At 33.4% G+C, this 21,306-nt stretch overlaps 1 protein-coding gene across 1 annotated transcript; it reads left to right on the forward strand.

Annotated features, from left to right (window-relative positions):
- The first annotated feature begins 18,989 nt into the window (after positions 1 to 18,989).
- On the forward strand, positions 18,990 to 20,851 carry LOC130625073 (uncharacterized). Its single transcript, XM_057440152.1, has 3 exons — positions 18,990 to 19,505; positions 19,577 to 19,811; positions 19,992 to 20,851. Exons 1-3 carry the CDS (start codon positions 18,990 to 18,992, stop codon positions 20,849 to 20,851), a joined length of 1,611 nt encoding a protein of 536 aa, XP_057296135.1.
- Positions 20,852 to 21,306: the final 455 nt, after the last annotated feature.

The raw sequence follows: 21,306 nt of genomic DNA on the forward strand, positions 1-21,306 counted from the left end.
GGAAGGGAAAGTCACAGATTATTGACGAAATACAAATTAAAATTGTAAGTAAAAGAAAATTCGTTCCCATAGCAAAAAATTTTGTTGTTGCAGAGAATCAACCTTGATTCCAGGGCTCTTTATCTCTTTTTATACTCATACGCCTTGGCAATAGACTTCTTTAACACTGCCAAATAATATAAGAGGTGTTTGCTCGATTACTGATCGTTTTTTAACAAACAAAACAAACCATCTGATGAAGTAAGAGTGGACTCAGCGATGAATAACAAAATTCTATTGAAGAAAGCAACTTTGTTTTTAAAGAAAGCAAAATAACGGGGTGCTTCCCAAAATCAAAACAAGTTAAAGTACTTGATTAGGGTAAAGATGTTATTGAAAACCTTTTATCAGCTTGTCTTTTTACCCAAAAGAAGACTAATTTAGTTGGCTATACCGTGTTGAGCCTTTTAACTATGTAATTAAGGGTCACGTTACTGAAACTGTTTGTCCACGCTAACAAAGTTCTTGAAGACTATAAACAGATGCGATAAGACTCGAAACAGTGCAGGAGGTCTTGGGTTTCGCCCCCGGTCGAGTCATGCCAAGAACTATAAAAAAGTGTGAATGTATCCTTTCTGCTTAGCGTTCAGCATGAAAATAAGATTGATATCTTAGACTGTTGTCTAGTTGAGCGGTTGTTGTGCTTGCACAACTTTCGTAGGTTAATTGGGAGTCAACACAACCTCAAGCTCGTAACTTTTGATTGTTTTACTTTTTTGCAAAAAGGCCGTAACATGCGACTAACTAAACACTTCAGTTAACCTATTTGTATTCCTGTTTTTCGACACAGCTACTTCTATCCTCCTAGGACACGGTTATATAGCCTACGATAATGTATCACAATTTACAACTTCCGAATGTTAAAACATTTAGCAGACAACTATGATAAATTAAAGCATTTGAGTTAAAACCATTTTAGCCATTTGGTGAAGACCTGGCGTATACAACACTAGGTTGCCTGCCTAATGCTTTTATAAATGATGACAAATCTCTCATAATATCACGGAATGTAAAAGCTGATATACATTTATCGAAAAAAGAAGCGGGTAAATTTTTCCTTAAACGGGATGTTTGGGAGGGGAAGAGGATAAAAGTAAAGTAAATAAAAATGGTTGCTGTGGAAGAAAAAAAGTTACTTAGAGAAAACTGTTAATTCTGTTGTATTTGAAACGTAGAGCGTTTTTAAGAAAAAGAAACGAATTTGGGGTTCGTTATTTTTTGAAGGTATGACAACACATGGCAAATTTCAACGTTTTCGTAATAACTTACATAAGATTGATTGTTCGATTGTGCTTGGCTTGTTACTGGCCATCTAAAATTGTTATTTTTTTTTTTTGTTAGCAATAAAGAAATGAATAATTTGATTGTTCAGTTCTTACCCGCGTAAAAAAAGCTCGGCGTGTAATCTTAACAATTTTAACATTCGCACCCAGCCCACGTTTATTATACTTGAAGAATGGATAAAAGATTATTATCCGTTATTGACTTTCAAACTTGTTTATGTCATTTTAAAAATGCATGGGTGTTTTAGGAAGAATACATTTGTTTTTTGGAATGCATACATGCAATATTATAAAATTCTTATACCCACTACATGACCCCCTATGTCGTCTAATGTCTCACGCAGAGTTTATTCTATACATATAATCATAGAGGATCAGTCTTGGTAAAAATATTTTCTGTGTGAGCTTAATCGTTAAAAACTCCTGCTGTTTACAATTGGAAAATAAATTAAATTCTCCGCCCACTTTCTTATTCGAGTAAGAAAAAGAATGACGATATAAATATTAAAAAACACACGCAAAAAGAATAAGCTGGCTCATAGGATTCACTATAAAGTATTACCTCCATGGTAGTAAGAAGGCCGAATGAAAATATACCAAGGTATCTTTAATGTTTTAAGTTATTTCCTATAGAACCGTTTTACGCCCATTTTCGCTAAAACGCATAGTGATTTGTCACGAGGGCGTTAAATGCGCCCGTAGTGTTTTTATTTAATTTCAATCTATTCACTAACAGCTTTAGAAAACAGAACAAGCATTTTATGTAAAGTCTCTTTGAATTTGAAATTTGTCTAAAATTCCATTAGCTATCGGTTTTTCAAGTTAAATTACCATAGTTCTAAATAGAATTTAAGATTCTACCAACATGAAAATATAATACTGGGATACATTCAAAAACCTGATATTTTTCGATACACTAAAAATATTGTTGCGCTATGGGTGTCTGGAAACAGGATTTTAAGTAATTCTATTTCACCATACGAATTATGCTAAACAAACCATTTTAAACATTATATTGGATATCTAAAATTGTTTGATAGTAAGCCTTCATCAACTGAATGTGCTTCCAAATTAACTTTCTTTGTCATGGCAATAACTAAACGCGAGGAATTCATTTAACAGAGAAGGCGTGCAACCAACCCTTATTAAAATTAATTGAAATTAAAACTTTAATCAAGTTATAAATAAATTCTTGGGACGATGAGGTGAAATACTAGCCATCCAGCTAGTGTTGTATAAAATACGTAGATACTTGGTTACGTCAAATGTTTTACTAACTAACGTCGAAAATAACTCATTTCCAACTGACTAATTAGTTTATTCATTTATCCTCTCACTATGCACTGTTGTTAGTAATTCTACACTGTAATATTACAATTTTTTACCCGGAGAAGAGGGGACATTGAAGTTGTTGTCAAAGTTTAAATATGACAGCCTGAATGGTAAACAAACACGGAAAAAAGTTCACAAACACAAAACAGAAGTAAACAGAAATACTGTACGTTCAAAAAAAGGTTTTATTTATAACTATCAGTAAATCTCTTTAATAATAGCCGTATTTTGTCTGTCTGTCCGCGAGAGCCGCGTCCCGTAACGGAATCACGAAATTTTTATAATGCGCACCAATACCAAATGCGATATATTTTTACCGACTTTGTTTTGACCGCTCGCGCGTGGAACACCATTCACAACGCCTGATTCTTTTAAAAAAACCAAGATTTTCGCGACCAGAAAGAATCCAAGATTTTAGGCCATTTTGATAATGGTCGTGTTTGTGGTCAGTGTGTGAGGTTTGTAGGCCTGTTTGACTTTTTTATCTTCTAAAAGCCTTATATATTTGTAATATTTGTTTTCTGTTTGTTTTCAATGTTAGGATAAATATATTGTCACGTTTTTTAGCCACGTACAGATCTTAAACGCACCAGTTTAAGGATGTTTGGCTAGGAACGAAGATTAGCTAGCTATAGCTACTAGCTAGCTAGAGCCTCACTTATTGCTATTCTGTTTGGTATAAGAGCTTTTTATCCTAGCCAACATTTATTTTTATGTTGAGGCTGTGGCTATTTAGCTAGCTCCTTAAAAAGTGAAAGTATAAAAATGCAGTTTGGCTACAACAATATTCTTAAGCAATATATAATTTTTATGCTAAATGCATTTAGCTAGCTAGGTATAGCTACATATTTTATTATTTTTCTGCAAACTTTTTCTGCAAATGAAATGGCTGAGTGATTGTTTTGGCTGGACGAGTAACGACAGGCTGTTCCCTGTGTTTTTATTTAAACCGAAGTTGTAATGAACATTTTGGAAAAGGGTAATACGCCTTATGCGCCTGTTTAACTGTGTTTAACTGTACTAAGCGGTTAGCCCAGTGTTAAAAACAGACTGTTTTTTGTAAAAGGCTGTTACGCCTATGGGCATGTGCAACACCGTTTACCTGTATATACTAAGGTCAGCCCACCACTGTGACAATTAATTTTTAAACTTTCTTGGGAATCACGCCTGGACTAACCGCTCAGCCCTGTGTCTGCGAGAAAGTTTTTTTAAAAAGGGTATTACTCCTATACGCTGTACAACACGGTTTAACTGTACTAAGCGCTCAGCCCAGTGTCACGATTAATTTTTTAACTTTTAAAAAGACTTTTCCACAAAATAAAATAATATTGACCGATTGTTTTTGCTATGACAGGGTAACAACGGTTTGTAAACTCTGTTTTCATATCAGCTATTGTTGCGGGAAAGTAATTTAACAAAAATATGTTACAGTCGCACACTATAATGGTGTATGCGCTTATCTTGATTTACGCCTGTGCAACACGGTTTAACTGTACTAAGCGTTCAGCTCAGTGTCACGATTAATTTTTTAACTTGCGCAAAAAGTTATTCCGCAAAATGAAATAAAATTGACGATTGTTTTTGCTATGATGGAGTAACAACACTTTGTAAACTCTGTTTTTATGTGAGTTATCGTTGCGGGAAAGTTATTTTTTGAAAAATATGTTACAGTCGCACACTATAATGGTGTATGCGCTTCAAATGATTAACGACATACTGTATACCTGTACTAAAGCGCTCCACCTGATCGTGTGGGACAGTTTACAGCTCTTATTAAGCGCTCCACAGAGTGTTCAATGCCGGATCACACCTTTACTTGTGGCTTAACCCGGCGTTTCGACGCCGGGTTTCCCGGCTATCTCTATTATAATAGCCGTATTCCGTCTGTCTGTCTCTGCGCGTACCCCCCGCTGAGTTAGAAAATGATGTTACGGAAACACGAATGTCAAATGCGATATATTTTTATTCACTTTGTTGCGACGGGTAAATATAAAGGACGGGCAGACCCGTAGATTTTTCCACGGGCAACGACTAGTCTATTTTATAATACCCTTATACGTCTGCCTGTCTGTCTGTCACGCAAAATGGTAGCTTAGCTGCGCAATAGCGAGAACAAGCAAATGCGGTGTAAAAATGACGGGATAACCCATGGATTTTCCACGGGCCAACGACTGGTGATATCATAATAAAATAGTATATTGGATTTATATTTTTGATCACATCTTGTTTGTTCCATAAAAGACATGTCTTTTATCCAGGAACAGTTTCATGTTCTGCTTCCATTTTGTTTATTGATACGTCTAACGAGTTCAAAAAATGCAATTATTTGATTGGTTTACAGCTCATTAAAATGGAACTTTGAAGACATGCTAATCGGTTTGGAAAGCCATACATTCGGCTGTACGTAACGACTTACATCAATTTTAGCGTGGGGAACGTAAGTAATTTTTATCTTACGTACAAAGAAAAAAAAAGTGTAATTACAAACTATTTCTTAAAATAGCTAAATACGAAAAAATATCATAATAACACGTGTTCAACTTATTTTTTTCGTTTTTCATAGATTTTTGACCAACCCTCGATTTCCCGGACACCTGAGTTTTCTAACTTTTTTTCTCCGTTTCTTCGGATCCAAGAAACAGGGTACTAGTAGGTTGCCGAGGCAAAGGTATTAAGCACGCCACGGAAAGGGAACGGCAAAAGCAGGCAAGGAAACAGGAAGAGGAATCAGCAAGGCAGGGGTAGGCAAGACATAGAGGCACAGGCAAAGAAGGCATGCACCAGAAAAGGCATAGGAAGGGTAGTTCAAATCATTTTTTAATGTGGCGACAGCAGCGCCATCTTTTGGCTGCAGGACTAATTACCTTTAAATAACTCGTTGCTATCGTGAAAAAGTAGCAGCGGCATTGTTGTATAAGAGTAAAAGAGCCTGGATCAGAAGTACGAAATTGCAAAGGCAAATCTCTGGTGTATACTATTTAAATCTCATCCCTGTCAAGATGCCTGGTTTTATAGAATGTTTCAGGTAATTTGAATTAATTTCAATATGACTTCTCGTGTATATCGTATGATATGCTATGTAATCCTATTTGAATCTTAAATCGAACGTTTCTTTCATTTTTCGGATTACATACCCTTACGTCGCGTTTCTTACGCGCAAACAATTTTACTCAAAAGAAAACCTGACGTAGCAGCTTAAGGTGGAATTAAGATGTGACGTAGTGGTGTCACATGTTACGCTAATTTTATAAATAACGAAAGAGAATAAATAAACATCTTCCTTTACGTACGATCTAACTTAAAAACAATAAGTGATTGTGAAAGTAGCTTTATTAAAATGGTACCAAGAACAAATAGAAAAATAGATTTCGAGAGCACAAAAATGAAAATTTGGCTATTGTGGAATCCTCAATCCACATAAATAACGATTCTAATTTGTTTTGTGAACTTTCAAGCTCGGTCTGTACTTTTGGCCTTGGGTTTCGTATTTTACAGCACAAAATTGCAGCCGGCCAGTATCCGTATAAATACTTTTCTCTGTCCCTCGCAACGTCCAACAATACTTTGACATCGGTCAATATTTCCCGGAAATGTCCTCATAAACACTATAGGATTATTATTACTACCAGTACTAACTTTTTGTTGACAGTCTGTAGATTTAACACAGCAGATTTTGCCACGGATTAATAAAAATGTAAGAACAACCTTATTACAGATACGGATTCTACAAAAAACGCAAAAACGTGGATAAGAAGAATTTAGTAAGTAATTAAGTAACTAACGGGTTAAGTTTTACCGTCTTTGAGGATTCCATCCTAACGAATGCCTCTTGCTCCCCTTCGACTGTAACTATAGCATTGGTTTAACTTGCTTGACTGCCACACAAACCAGTTAGCGGTCAGTAAATGGCACCAAATGGGCTGACAGTACTGCATTTAAAGTGCGCTGGAGTTGGGACTCGAACCTGACACCTTATCATCACAAGTCGAATGCGCTACCACTACACCATCTCCGCTTAAATTTCAATAAAGAAACAAGTATAGACAAACTAAAAATCAGCTAAATTGCAATATTATAAGCATAAGAACACTCAGATTCAGCTAAAAATTTAGACGTTCTCATAAAAAAAATGTAAATAGTTAAACAAAACTCAGATTTCTTATTATCATTGATTGTTTATTTCAACCGACGGGCGAGAGAAAATAAATAAAAAATCGACTTACTGAAACATCTTAAAATTTAATTTTCTCGTCATAAATCTATTCTTGTTAAACTTTTTTTAAAAGACGCGCTTAGTTAATCATCGGAATGTTAACTGTCTGTAACTTTGTCCGTGCACGTATTTCTAATGAAGTAATTGCATTGAGAAATTAGTAGAAGTTAATTATCAATGACCTTTGTATGAGAAATTTTATATATTAAAGTAAGGATTCTGTAAATAAATGCAAGGGACGATCAGCTTTAGATGCGCGCAGCCAATTTGAACCATTCTGTTGATATTATAGACTAGTCGTCAACCCGTGAAAAAATCCACGGGATCGCCAATCCTTTAATTATCGGATTTTGTATTTTCGTGTCAGGCAGACAAACAGACAGACGACGGCTATTATTAGAGAGACTATAGGAGACCCGGCGTCGAAACGCTGGGTTCAGCCACCAGTAATTAGGCGTTGATCACCAGGTTAGGCGCTTAATTGCAGGTACACCTTTCTGCATTTCTATATGGAGTGCTGTAGTTAACATACCCACAAATCCAGAGAGTGCACACAGTGTTATAGCGTTTCGGGTTATATTTATTTTCCAAAAATACTTTCCCCGCAAATTTAGCCTCTTGTTACCCCTGCCATAGCGACATTGCGCTGATAGATTTCCATTACTGTCATAGCTATGTTGTTGAAGGAGGTTAAGAAGCCCTGAATTCACCAGCATGCCACTGTCATGATGTTTTCCCTCTATAGGATCAAACATACTAGCCATTTGGTGTTACTACTTATTGAAACCTAAGGACGTGTACTCTTTTATGTCCATTGTAGACTATGCGCTGATACTCACCTGGCCGACTAACTGGTCTGACAGTTTCATCAATAAAGCCCCAACAGTTTTTAAGTGGTGCACCCTTGTCATGAACTTTGTTAGCAAAAACTTCTAGACAATCTCGTGTAAGTCAAACTTGGTTGAAAGAACTTAGTAAATGACCCCAGTGTATAAAAATAACATTTTTCATATGCTGCAAAATGATGCACAGTTCAGGTATAGATCTACCAAAACGAGGGACCATGTCAAGGTATCTGCAGGGATAAGCAAACCGTTTTAGTAGGATGCATAGTGCTTCTATGGATGTGCATACAGTGCCATTACAACAGCAAATATGATTTGGTATTTGTAAAGCATCATTGAGTCTTTAAATATCATTCTTAAAAACACGAAATTCAGTTCTGCACTCATCATCACATAGTAGTTCACGATTAAATCTATCATACAGCCAATAGGGTATTTCTGGATTTTTGGTGAGTTAAGATCATACAAAAGCACAAATTCATCATCAGTGATCAAATTATCGTCATAAGCTAACAGCAACGATTCTCTAACGGTTTTTAACTTAGGCATTTTTTAGTTGTTGTTTTTCACTCGCTACCTTCGGTATTAATTTCTCCCGCCAAAAAGTCTTAAATTAATTTTACGGAGACGAGAACCGCGACTGGAACGGCTTGTTCCAGTTCTTTATACATCGCCGTTGCCGTTCCGGTTTTCCGATTATAAATTCGCTATTATTGAAGATGCAAACGACTTTTAAGAAAACTTTATAAAACGTCTTGGATTGAAGAGTTGAGAAGCCAAAAAAAGTGGAAACTCATTAGATAAAAGCTGTCATGATCTAATTGAAAGTAATTTTTCTGTTGCATTATAGTTTATCAATTACAAAACAGAGCATCGGTTCGTTTGTTATTTATTTGTATAAACTATTCTCTTTGTATGCAACTAAACTAAATAGTGTCTGAATGATTGTCAGTTTTAAAAAATTGATGCAGTAGTAATGTTAGCGGGACATTTTGAGGCTTCTTCAACATACAAAGTATTCACTCGCCTGTGTAAGAATAACGAAAATCAGAATAAGATCGACTGCCTCACCCATGGCTTTTCTTTGTTTTTTTCTGTTTTTTTATTTGTTACTTCAGCTCTGTGGCATATTATGTAATAATCAGAAAGGGAAAATCGTGCGTTTCATATATTTATAAATTAAAACTAGTGACGGAAACATTTCTAGATATAGGGTGTTTGTTGAATGTTCAGTGATTGGTAATTAGGAACATCATTGTTACATTAATACGATGACCATAATTAATCTGAACAATTATACTTAATATCAATGTTATATAATCCTTGTTTCTATGTGAAGGGCTTTTCTGTGGCGTAACGTATTTATAAAGAGATCATATAAATAAACCGATGCCAAAAAGTTGATCTATGTAAAATTAACAAATGAAAAGATATAACGGACTTTAACGTCTTTTCTTGAAAAGATTTTTCCTGTTTATATAAGGTGTTTTATTTAATAAAGGTTTAAAAATTGTTTTTTCCTTTCTATTCGTTGTCAGTTGCTGAGTAACCTTGGTGCTAATATTGTCAGGGGGGATTGCAGTCAGAATTCGTCGACTCAATTGATTGGACTTTAGGAATTTAGCCTTAAAGCTGGGCGAAAGGAAAAATTTAAACCACACATATTTTGTCCAAGATTGTGGTGTGATCTCTCTGCGATATCGGATATGTCAAACTGTGAAATAATTGTTAATTAATACAATTTAGTACACTTTTTTATCGCAATATTTCTGATTCCTGTTAGTTAATGCGAAGGTTAAGATTCGGAGTTATTGCATATTCAGACTTCAGATTCTGATCAGTGTATATCTGATCGCAAAAGCTATAGAAGAAGGGTCAAGAAGTCTACCGAACCTTGATCCTTTCGCTGCAATCGATACATTGGAGAACAATGAAGTATCTTCATTGCTGATTGGACAAGAAACCATCGATCCCGTAGAGGTGGCAAGTTTTGTTACCTACAATGGCGAAGATGATAGTGACGCAGAGGAGTGGTCTGTGATATTTGATCTTACATTTGTTACAGTTTAGTACTCTTTTTTGAATTTTGATGAAAAAGAGAGAAATGATATTTCATAAATCAGATTTTTTTTACACTCACGTACTATATTTGGTTTTTCTTGACTTTCGATTTACCAAATTTCTTGCATCCGCAAAAACTTATTCTACAAAATATGCCATTTTTGGGTCACCCTCTGCAAAATTAAATTCTGCACAAATATCTTCCCTTAAGGTAATCAGGCGTGAAATGTAAAAATTCTTTCTCTTAAAGTGAATTACATAATTTTTTATAGCTGGCGGTAATAAACTCTTTGTAAGCACGTGCTGTTTTTCTTTCCATAATACTGGACAATTTAGGCTAAAAGTAAGGAAATAATTTAAAAGGAGCCTCTTTATGATAACACTTAAAAATATCGCTTTTATAACAGACCCATTGATGTCTAAGACATATTAGCCTGGTCTTTAAAATCATAAGGTGGCATTATACACTATAAATCACCAATCCAACCGAAAAGATTGATCGCTCCCAACACATGATATTTGTTGCCGAAATGTAAAAAGTGTAACTACATGTATACGTATAGGTGTGACTGCGTAGCAAAATGTACACCGTGCTTTCTTTAAAAAGTAAGGTTTCTACATTGTGGGTCAGATGATCCACCTGGAGTTTCACAAAATTTAAGACATTATGTTCTGTAAGCAAAAGGTTTCTTACTTCGCTTACTTGTGCAAACAGTGGAATCTCTCTATCTCAACTACTCTCTATCTCGAACTAAAGTCTTGGTCCCTTTGTGGTCCACGTAAGGTATTTTCCTTTCTTCATCTCGAACAAATTTTTTGGTCCCTTACGAGTTACAGATAGAGAGATTCCACTGTATTTGAAATTAGAAAAGCTTTACTACTACACAGAGCATTATGTACAAGTCAGAAACTATTTTAGTTTCTCAGGTAAAATATTTAATAATACAAAAGTAATTCATTCTTCTATACTCCATTGTTTAAATTAATATGTTTCCGGATGAACCATATCTAAAAAACGTATACCTTAAAGTTTCTAAGTGTTTTTTCGCCACTTGTGTCTTGATTAACATTTGCGTGTTGAAATGAAACATGTCATGTATTCTTTCCTCAATCACAAAATTACAACACCGACCAAAAAAACAAAATCACAACACTAACTTAAATTTCGTATCTAACCATTTCAAACTTCATACAACACCAGAAAGCCTTTTACAACAGTAACTGATGAAATTGGACACGCTTTAAATAGTAATGGAAAAAAATGAGCAAGAAATCGAGAAAAATTAATAAATTTTTGCACGTAGCTACAGTAAAAAAATTAAATTGGTTTGAGACTTTTTTTCGTTATGTAGTATTGTTTGTTTCCGCCAAAAATGTTTTTCGTAACATTTTTTTATTTTGTTGGGTGATCAATAACTTTGAAATTGTTGTTACTATTAGCGAAATATTGAACGGTTAAATTACAGATGCTTAAACTTTCTATTTTGAATCTGGCCTGAATGAGATTCATGCGTTTCATCCCTATTATTCAAAATTAAAAGTGATAAACGCTGAGCTAGCTCCTTTAATCATATCATCATCTACTTTGTTAATTGTTAGTGGTACGAGATGAAGGATAAATTAGAAGAAATTAATATATGCTCGCACATTCAGCGAAAAAATAATTAGATTATTTAAAAACTTTTGTCATTATATAACATTGTTTGGTTTCAGCCAAAAATATTCTTTCTTAACATTTCTTATTTTGTTACAGTTAGATGAGAGATAGCTTAGTCTTTCTATTTTGAATCTGACCTGGATTAGATTCATGCTTTTCATACTAACTATTAACAATTAGATGAGTTAGCATCCTCTTTTTCATTGTAAGAGACATTGATAGTTCATAGGAAAATATCTACTACTATTCACAAGGTAAGAAATGGATACATTACATACAGATACAGGAGAGACTTGTAAAAACATAAATAGAGGGCATGAGAAATGAACAGAACAATAGCTAGTATGTTCTAAGTTATCATGGTGCTACCCAAAGATTGCACAGACGTACTCATAGAGGAATAATTCAGAAAACATAATTGATTGTCTACAGTTCTTTCGGGATCAAATTGAATCAAGCTGAAAATTTGCAGATAATTTTGTTTTCTGTACGGTTCATTAAACCCTTAAGGTTTACTGCATTATTTTAAGTGATTTCAACATAATTTTCTGACCATAAGTTTTGGTCTTATTAAAAAGAATCAGCCAGCAATCAGTAAAGATTCTTACGCCTGCATATTTTTCCAAATAAATATAATAAATACAAATATAAAGCTATTCCCTAAAAACACCGTACAAAAATTAACCTTAACCACGCATTAAATAAAGTTCAGGGCCATTGCGTAAAATCTTTAAAATAAATTGACTCAAAGATATGCTACTGTTCGATGTTATTAAAGGACTTCTTTTAAAGTAAAAGCAATATCTGCACGAATCAGTCAAGGTAACGGACACTGGAGAGCACTGAAAAGGTTTTGTATAAGACATTTAAATATTCACCTACCCCAGTTACTGCAACGTACAATTTTGTGTCTAACCATGTCAAACTTCTCCTTTTGCGACTTTGTCTTAAATGGTAGTAAAGATTGATAGAATTACCTTCATGTTTCTTTTGTTTTGTTGGAAATACATGTTTCTTAATGGGCGCAGGCGTTGCTTTAACCATTCCATAGCAAGTAAATCCAGGAGGGCAATAAGGCACGCGTTTGTAAGCCGCATGTGTTGGCAAAACACCAGTGCTGCCTGCTTTCGCGCGAATCATATGTGGTTTATATGTAAATGTGACAAATCCAAAACATGTCATAGTATTTGGACAGTTCCTGGGAGGTGTTATTGGCTTCTCAGTAACATTTACCCAGCCCATGCATATAATACCTTTTGGACAGCGTGGTTGCTTACTGATTACTATTGTAACGTTAGTTTTCGGAGAAATAGTTGCCTTTGTGCCATTTCGGGATAACACATTTCTTCGTAACCTGTTCTTTTGCGTACGCTTTTGTTTAAGTGAAAATGATTTGATGATGTAAGAATGATCAAAAGATTCCTCAACGTTAATATTAAGGTGTTCTTCACTCCAATCGTCGACTGTTTCCACAGTGGGTAAAGGGCAGCTTTTGGAAATCTGTTTCCTTAGGCATTTCTCGTAACGATAAAGCGAATCTTTAATTTTGGAATTCACAGTTTTGCTCAGAGGAAAAGGCTTGTATTCATTTTTGTCATTAGAAAATATTTTAATATGGAATATTTCATCATGGGTAACTTTCCCGGCACCTTTATTTACATCCACGTCGAAGCTGCTATCTCGCTTACAAATTTTTGCAGTGTACTCGAGGGCATTGTTTTTGTCAATTCCAACCTTGTATTGGCATAGAATCGTACATTTCACCTAAATGAAATGTATTTATAGTTAATACAGTTAATAGCAAAGCAGGGTAATTAGTAATACTACTTTATAATCAGCCAGGGTAACACTGTTTATTTGTAACAAAAAATGGTATACAATCGCTCATTATATGATTGATTAACAGAAAATAATTCTTAATTAACAATAAATTTTGTGGTCAAATGGCTTGTAAATGTGCCTATGATATCTGTGGTGTTATTATAGAAAGTGCAAAAAAGTATGAGAAACAGAATTAAACATGCAGAATGCATTGAATTGCTTGCCGAATGATTTCTACAGAATCTTTTAAATATATACTAATATGAGAAATGTCAAATAGCGTTGACTAACCTGTGAGATGGCACTGACAATCAGAATAACATATCGTATTAATTCCATGTTTCTCCAACTTTTTCTTGTTTTTCGCTTTAAGGATAAACCTTTGTTGCAAATGTGATAATAGAAAGAAAGAGAATACCGCGTCTTTTATAATAGTGTACACTGGTACCGGGGGCGGGAACATTTCGATAAAGTTTTTTCAAGGTTGTAGGATTACCTATCACGAGACATCATTGGTGGTACTTATAACGCCGACGCTAATTATGATTAACAGTCACTAATAATATTAATTTTACATGGTTTTTATATGCAATAGAAAACTTTAAACATTTATGTGGTATGAACTTATTTTTTAGGACATCAATTAATTGATTCCAAGAGTTCGTGATCATTGAATTATTTACAAACAAGAAAATCCATCGCGTAAAAAATAATATTTTTGTAAAAATCAGGCTGTTAAGATGTTAGTTTCAGATAATCTTCCTGTTTACCGAATGTTTTTTATTATATTAAGGCATAAAAAAATTGTTCCTTCCTTTCGACCTATTATCACTTGCTGAATAATATCCGTGCAAATAGCTATCATATGTGCTTTTACTGTGTCTGGGTTAGGCGTGAATTTTTGCGCATCATCTTTGGTTGTATTTTGACAAGACATGATGTGTAATAATGGCAATCACTTTAATAAATCAAGTTATAAAATTTAATTTTATAACGTCATTTTTACAAATTCGGGAACACTTCTAATCAAAGTCGAATAATGAAATTTACCGCCAGCTAAACACTTAGTAGAATGTCATGCTTACAGCTGGTTTCATTTGTTTATGCAACTCAATGATGCCATAAATTATTGTTCCAATGAATTCTGAGAAAAAAAAGACCACCGGTAACATCTCCCACACTTGCATTTGCTTAAAAAAAAACAGAATTACACCCCCATAGAAGATGATTGACATCTTGGTTGATTACAAAGTAAAAAAGGAATTGGCATTTAGAAATTTGATTCGATTAAAAAAATGCTAAAAATTATGTCACACTTGTGAATGTCGCAAAATCAGAAATTACGTACGGGAAATATTCTCTAAACAAAAGAAAATTATAGCTTTAAAATTATAAATAGATAGAATTTATAGAAAATTATAGGCAAAATACTTGATTATTAATTTGTATCCAAGATTGTAGTGTCTCTGCCTTTTGTTTGTTGCAGTTTGCATAATGATTAAAAAATTTGGACTAAAATATTATCCATGTTTGATCAGATTATATTCGCATCTTAGTAGGGCATGTAGTATACTTAAATAAATATTTACTCTGCGTTATTATTTCACTTCGACCGTTTAGTGATCCAAGATTCTAACTTTGGAGAAAGCATTTTTGCCGAGCCGGGCGATTTGATCTTAAGTAGGCTTTGCCTTATGGCTAAGCAAACCTTTTAAGCTAAGCTAAGTTATTTTTTACCTATCAGAATTTTGTTCCTTATTTCACATTTATTACATTGCCTTCATTGTTTTTAACTACTTTAAATTATGCGAGGAATCAGAAGAATAAAAGAGCTGAGTAAAATTGTTTTACACTTTAACAAAATCAACTTGTATGGAAATACATCCAACAAAGTCTCAACTTTGCTTATAGCGAAGTTTCGCAAGTACTCTGGTTCGAAGCAATAATAAAGCTGTGTGACTCGATATTAAAACCCAGTTTTGATTGGCTTGGGAAAATTCGCTCAATGAAAGAACATCAAATTTTTTTTGGCATAAACAAACAAAATCACGCGCACTTGATTAAGGTTTAAATTTATTTCATTGCATTCCATTCAATTGAATTTAATTTTTATATATATATTGAGTCTTTTAAGGATAAATGAACTGAAAAGCACTATAATTTAATAGGAACTAAAAAAACATCCCTTTGCAAGATTGAAAAAACAAACACAAACTATTTCTCAGATTCTAAACTTAACGTATTATTGATGTATCTCGCATATTATATTTTAATGATTTTCAGCATACATTGCAAATATCTTTCAAGCATAATTTGTCTGATATAGGACACACATAAAGACAAACATGGAAGGAAGTCGTAATACGTCGTGAATGTCTATACACAATCTTATTGATTGGGAAATGGCTTAAATACTTATAGTTTCTTTCCATGGATTTTTTACTTAGTAAACACGGATGTAAAGCAGAAAAGCGCAGGCTTTATCAAGATATTTTTCTTTTCTAAATCTATATTATTATTAGAATGATTTTTTGATCGCTTTGTTTTTTTATCTAAGACAATGATCAAATATAGTAAAAAATGAAAACAAGACTGATATTCCAGCTAAGCCTGAATATAACTGACATTGTGCTATAGATAATGTTGGAACGTTTTAAAATCCAATTGAACAAGCAATGAAGTGCCACTATTAATTAACTATAAAGTGTATACTTTCCCGAAGTTTGACTAAGCAGAGAAAACATTCCCACCAATGAAATTACGTATCTTTTCCCTAACATTACAGAGAATAACGTAACATATGTTCTCGAATTACCTTTTGGTTTGCAAAGGATACAGCGTATGCAAAGAATAGGTTTCAACTATATATTATGTTGATATTATTGATATTTGTGAACGCTAAATAATGGGAAAAGTTTACCTTAATTAAAAGAGAAATTAGTAATTTTGTGTCTATTTCGTGTGAATTTTATTTGAGGTTATTTTATCAAATTAGAACAATTAGTTTGGTGATAAAAAGCACAAAAACATTTGCGACGCCATTTTTTAAATAGATTGTCCTGTAAGTGTAAGCAACTGGTCCTTTTTATTGATCCTTTTGTTCTGCTGATGCTGCAAGTAATCACAAGAACTGAATAAAGCATTTTAGAACAAAAATTGCTTTGTCATTTACTGCTTTCATTTCCTAATAAAAATGCAACACCGGCAGATGTGCTTGCTGAGGTTAATTATAATATAGCGCTCAGTATTTCTTTCTTGACATTCTTACTATTTCATAGAACATTTAGACCACGCGTGGTTATTTAAACATTTTTGGTTTTCATAAATAAACGATGGCGTAAATTAGTCACAGAGTGAGTTCTACGAAATATCGACAAACAAATAAAATCTCCCACACTGGACCTTGCAAATAAAAATACACCCACGGAGATGATGTAGCACATTATGTTGCGTTCACAACTAATAAATTGTGATATTACACAGTGAAAAAAGTATTCTAATGAGAAATAGTATGCGGAAAAAATTATCAATTCGAAAGTCTTTTTGATTTAATTTCTATATCAGGTTTTATATCAGGTTAATATATTATTAAACTTTATTATATTGAGATAGACGAAATCGAAGTATGTTAGCGAAGATCAAAGTATTATTCCCTTTATGATCCGAGACCTGATTGGGGTGAACCAATCTTGAAAGAGATTGCACACACTGATATGGCATTATACTTTCCATCTACATACAAAAATTTTGCGGTTATTCAATCTAACTGACCACCTGTTAAAACCTTAATATTTCTGTTCCAAAAGTTTGTTTTAAATTCAAAATGCCAAGATAGACACATAGAATTCAAATACAGTGCTATTATCAATTTACCTGACAATCCACATTGCTCGTATAGGATTGACACACATGAAGAAAAAACGGAAAGGAAGTCGTTATAGCTGGTGAACGTTCAACTCCCACTTGGAAAACGCATCAATTATGTAATAAAATGGGGAAGCAGGAAAAAAGTTCAAGTCTTACGTTTAGGAAGGAAGAGAGGAAGCCTGCTATCATATGAGTAACGGGTTGGCCAATACTACCAGCAGACAAATATATAAAAAATACATCCTTACGAATAAATGAGTTAATTTAATAATCTGAAATGAAATTGGGTTTTTGGTATTGCAAGTTAACTCCTTGATGAAATCTTTGGTCAATGCGTAAGTCAAAAATTGCATAAACAATGCACACTAAAAGTGTAATCTCTGATCGACTTTTATGCTGTCAGTTGGTAATGATAATGTCAGTGGAAGAAGGGCATGTAGGATATTGGTAAATTTGTATTCCACCACCAACAGCCGTTATTCATTATGGTCATTAGGCAAAGAACATTTAAAAAAAAGTATTTACGCTCAAAACTGAAAAACCGATCTTACCGACTCACAATGTCAGCGATACGTGTTTCAAGTAAAAAGATGAGGGAACAAAAAAATTGTTGGCGTCCATAAATTTAATCTCGGCCTAATATTTTATTTTATGCTATACAGCATCCATGCAAAACTCATGTAAAGAAATGAAGCCATTTTTAAATTGCTTGATGGCTTTTAATCAACCTCAGTTCCAAAATAATTGATACATGATACATGAATAAAATTTTAATTAAACAAGTATGATCCCAGTTTGTATTTTGACGCTTATGAAGATGACTATTGACCTCATTGCTACAAAAAGGTGTCCGTAATTGAGGGTATCCGTCTTTTGGAGCTTTTATGTCGGCCTAAAATTTGAAGTTTAAACCCTTTTTTAGAAAAGGAAAGTTGTATTTGGTTTATATAGTTGTTAAGTGAAGTCTTCTAAAAAAATTAAAGGAATTAAGCACATAATTTATTTATATGTCCTTAGTTAACTGTTGATTTTTGTTTCTAACTCGAATAATTGAGGTTAAGGGAGCTCTTTCATGTTTTTTAAACACGCTTATAAGTTTATCAAGTAGCATTAATGCTTCAAATACAGTTGTATCAAAAACTTTCTCTTCAACCTGGGTATTCTCACCTTCTTCTTTATCATCAAAAGAAACCACTCCTAATACATCCTTAATTCCAAATTATTTGCGGATATATTTAGCCACACCTTTTTGCACTGAGCTTACTCTCTAATCGACTGCATTAATTACAGACACTAAACTGCCTTTTTCGACATCAAAATCAATGTGATTCTTAATATTAGTATCACAGCCGGAATATGTGAGTTCTTCAAAAATTCCTCATTAACGCTTTCACCTTCAAATTCGTTTGTTTTCTTGGTTAAGCTACATTTGGCGGAACAATTCTTAACAGTTTCAGCAGTCCCCTCTTTTTTAATAATTGGTGACCCACTTGAGAACTTGGAGAATATCGTTTTTATCGAGATTTTTGCTGGACACGCGTAATAACATAGTGAACCAACTTCCTAAAATAAGTTCATTTAAAGCTTTATAATATCTTGGCATGTAGACACTGTAGATTAGTTCATTAAATAAATGGGAAACCTTTCAAGAAACATTTGTAAATGTATTGAACAAACACGCTCCAAGAAAGAAAAAGATCATACGAGGAAACCAAAAGCCCCACTTCAATAAAAATCTTCGTAAGGCGATAATGAAACGTTCTATGCTAAAACGACGGGCAATTAAAACTGGAAAGCCAGAAGACGTATCCATCTACAAAAGACACCGAAACTACGTCACTAAACTTAACAAAGAAATTAAAACAGAATTTATGAATAAACTCCCCATTAAGAAAAATACAAAACCTTTTTGGGTGGTATGTAAACCTTATTTTTCAAATAAGCATGCAGCTGGAAACAGCAGCAATATTATTTTAATTGAACAAGGAAACATAATGACTAAATCAAATGATATTGCAAAAACATTTAATTGTTACTTTGGAAATATTGTAAGTTCTTTAAATTTATACAACTGGCCGGGTGAAAACTTTGAGGATGACCTTGACATAATAGATAACATAATTAACAAATTTAAATTCCATCCAAGCGTCCTGGCCATTAAACAAAATACAATAATTAATGGAATCTTTACTTTTAAAAAAGTATCATTAGATGACATTAAAAGGACTATTAAAAACTTACCTACAAACAAAGCTTCTAGTGGGGAAATTCCCGTTAAAATTCTTAAACAAAGTGAGGGTGCTTTTAAACAACTACTCAATTGCATCAACAAATCGTTTGATAATAATGAATTCCCAGACATATTGAAAGAGGCTGATGTATCACCTGTACATAACAAAGGTGACACCACGGATAAAAAAATTACCGACCTATAAGTGTTTTACCATTACTATCTAAGGTATTCGAAAAATTAATCTATGAACAACTTAATACGTACATACAACAGTATCTACACAAATTACTATGCGGATTCAGGAAATCACATTCAACTCAACACGCTTTATATAGATTAATTCAAGCATGGCAAAAAGAACTTGACAATGGTGGTTTTGTAGGGTCAGTACTAATGGACCTTTCTAAAGCTTATGACTGCCTATCACACGATCTCCTGATTGCAAAGCTTGCTGCTTACGGTATCAGCACAAATAGTCTAAAATTACTTTTAAATTATCTCACATCCCGTAAACAAAGAGTTAAAATAGGCTCATCATTTAGTGAATGGCTTGAGATTATTTGTGGTGTTCCCCAATGTTCCATTTTAGGACCACTCCTATTTAACATCTTTATTAATGACTTGTTTTTTGTTATTGTAGAATCAGAGGTATGTAATTTTGCCGACGACAATAAATTGTATGCATGTGGTTTGAAGTTGGCTACTCTACTAAATTCATTAACTGTTGATACACAAAATATGCTACATTGGTTTAAAATCAACTCACTAAAAGCCAACCCAACCAAATTTCAATTTATAATACTAGGTAAAAAAACAAGAGATAAAATCACTCTACCACTTGAATCAGTTACTTTAAATGAGTCTGACCACGTTACACTCCTAGGTATTCAAATTGACAATAAATTAAACTTCAATCAACATATAAACAACTTGTACTCGAAGGCAAATTTTAAACTTCATGCATTACGAAGACTACGACCTTATTTATCGCAACCCAAAGCAAAAATACTCAGCTCAAGCTTTATACAGAGTCAATTTAACTATGCACCCCTTATTTGGATGTTCTGCAGTAAAACTGCATATAGTAAAATAGAGCGAGTACATTATAAAACATTGAAGGTTGTATACGATATAGTGAAAGCTGACTATATTGACATTTTAGAAAAATACAAGGACAAATCCATCCACCAACGCCACTTAAAAACTTTAGCAATAGAGGTGTTTAAAAGCATTAAGAATCTGAACCCTGAATTCATGTGGTGCTTATTTAGTTTTAACACATATCAATGTGAGCATAACCTCCGGAGAGGCCCTTCTTTGACTTTACCTAAAGCTAAAACCACTACCTATGGTACAAATTCCATCTTGTATCAAAGTTGTTGGATATGGAATAATCTTCCCCGTGAAATTAAAAATAGTTCAACCATTGAAAAGTTCACGGTTAAATTAGCTTGCCAGGATTCTATTTTATGTAATTGTAAAATATGTAAAAAAAAATAATGAAAAAAAAAAAAGTGTAAAATATGAATTGTAAACTTTAATTTATCTTTGCCCAGAATGTTATTTTTCATTATTATTATTATTATTATTATTATTATTATTATTATTATTATTTGTTACGTTAGTTGGTTTTTATTAGCGAAAGCTATCTTGTATATTTGACCAACGTTAAATAAAGAAACATACATACATACATAAACAATGAAGTTTTAAAGATATTCTGATTGTTAAGTCTTAAAATGAATAAATTGAATACCGCAAAAATGCTAAATTTCCTCATTTTAGCTTATAAAATATTTGGGCTGTCCGCTGATTGGACAAAAAAGGCCATATTTACCATTTCTTGCGAAAATTATTGTTCGCTAATTGGAGTGTCACGAAGTGATCGTAGGCCTTTTGGAAATCTTAAGTGAGTTTGACCAGACAAAAGCTAGTGTAAAAAAGGATTGTCTGTT

Source organism: Hydractinia symbiolongicarpus, chromosome 14 (assembly GCF_029227915.1).
Source record: "Hydractinia symbiolongicarpus strain clone_291-10 chromosome 14, HSymV2.1, whole genome shotgun sequence".
Classification (NCBI taxonomy): domain Eukaryota; kingdom Metazoa; phylum Cnidaria; class Hydrozoa; order Anthoathecata; family Hydractiniidae; genus Hydractinia; species Hydractinia symbiolongicarpus.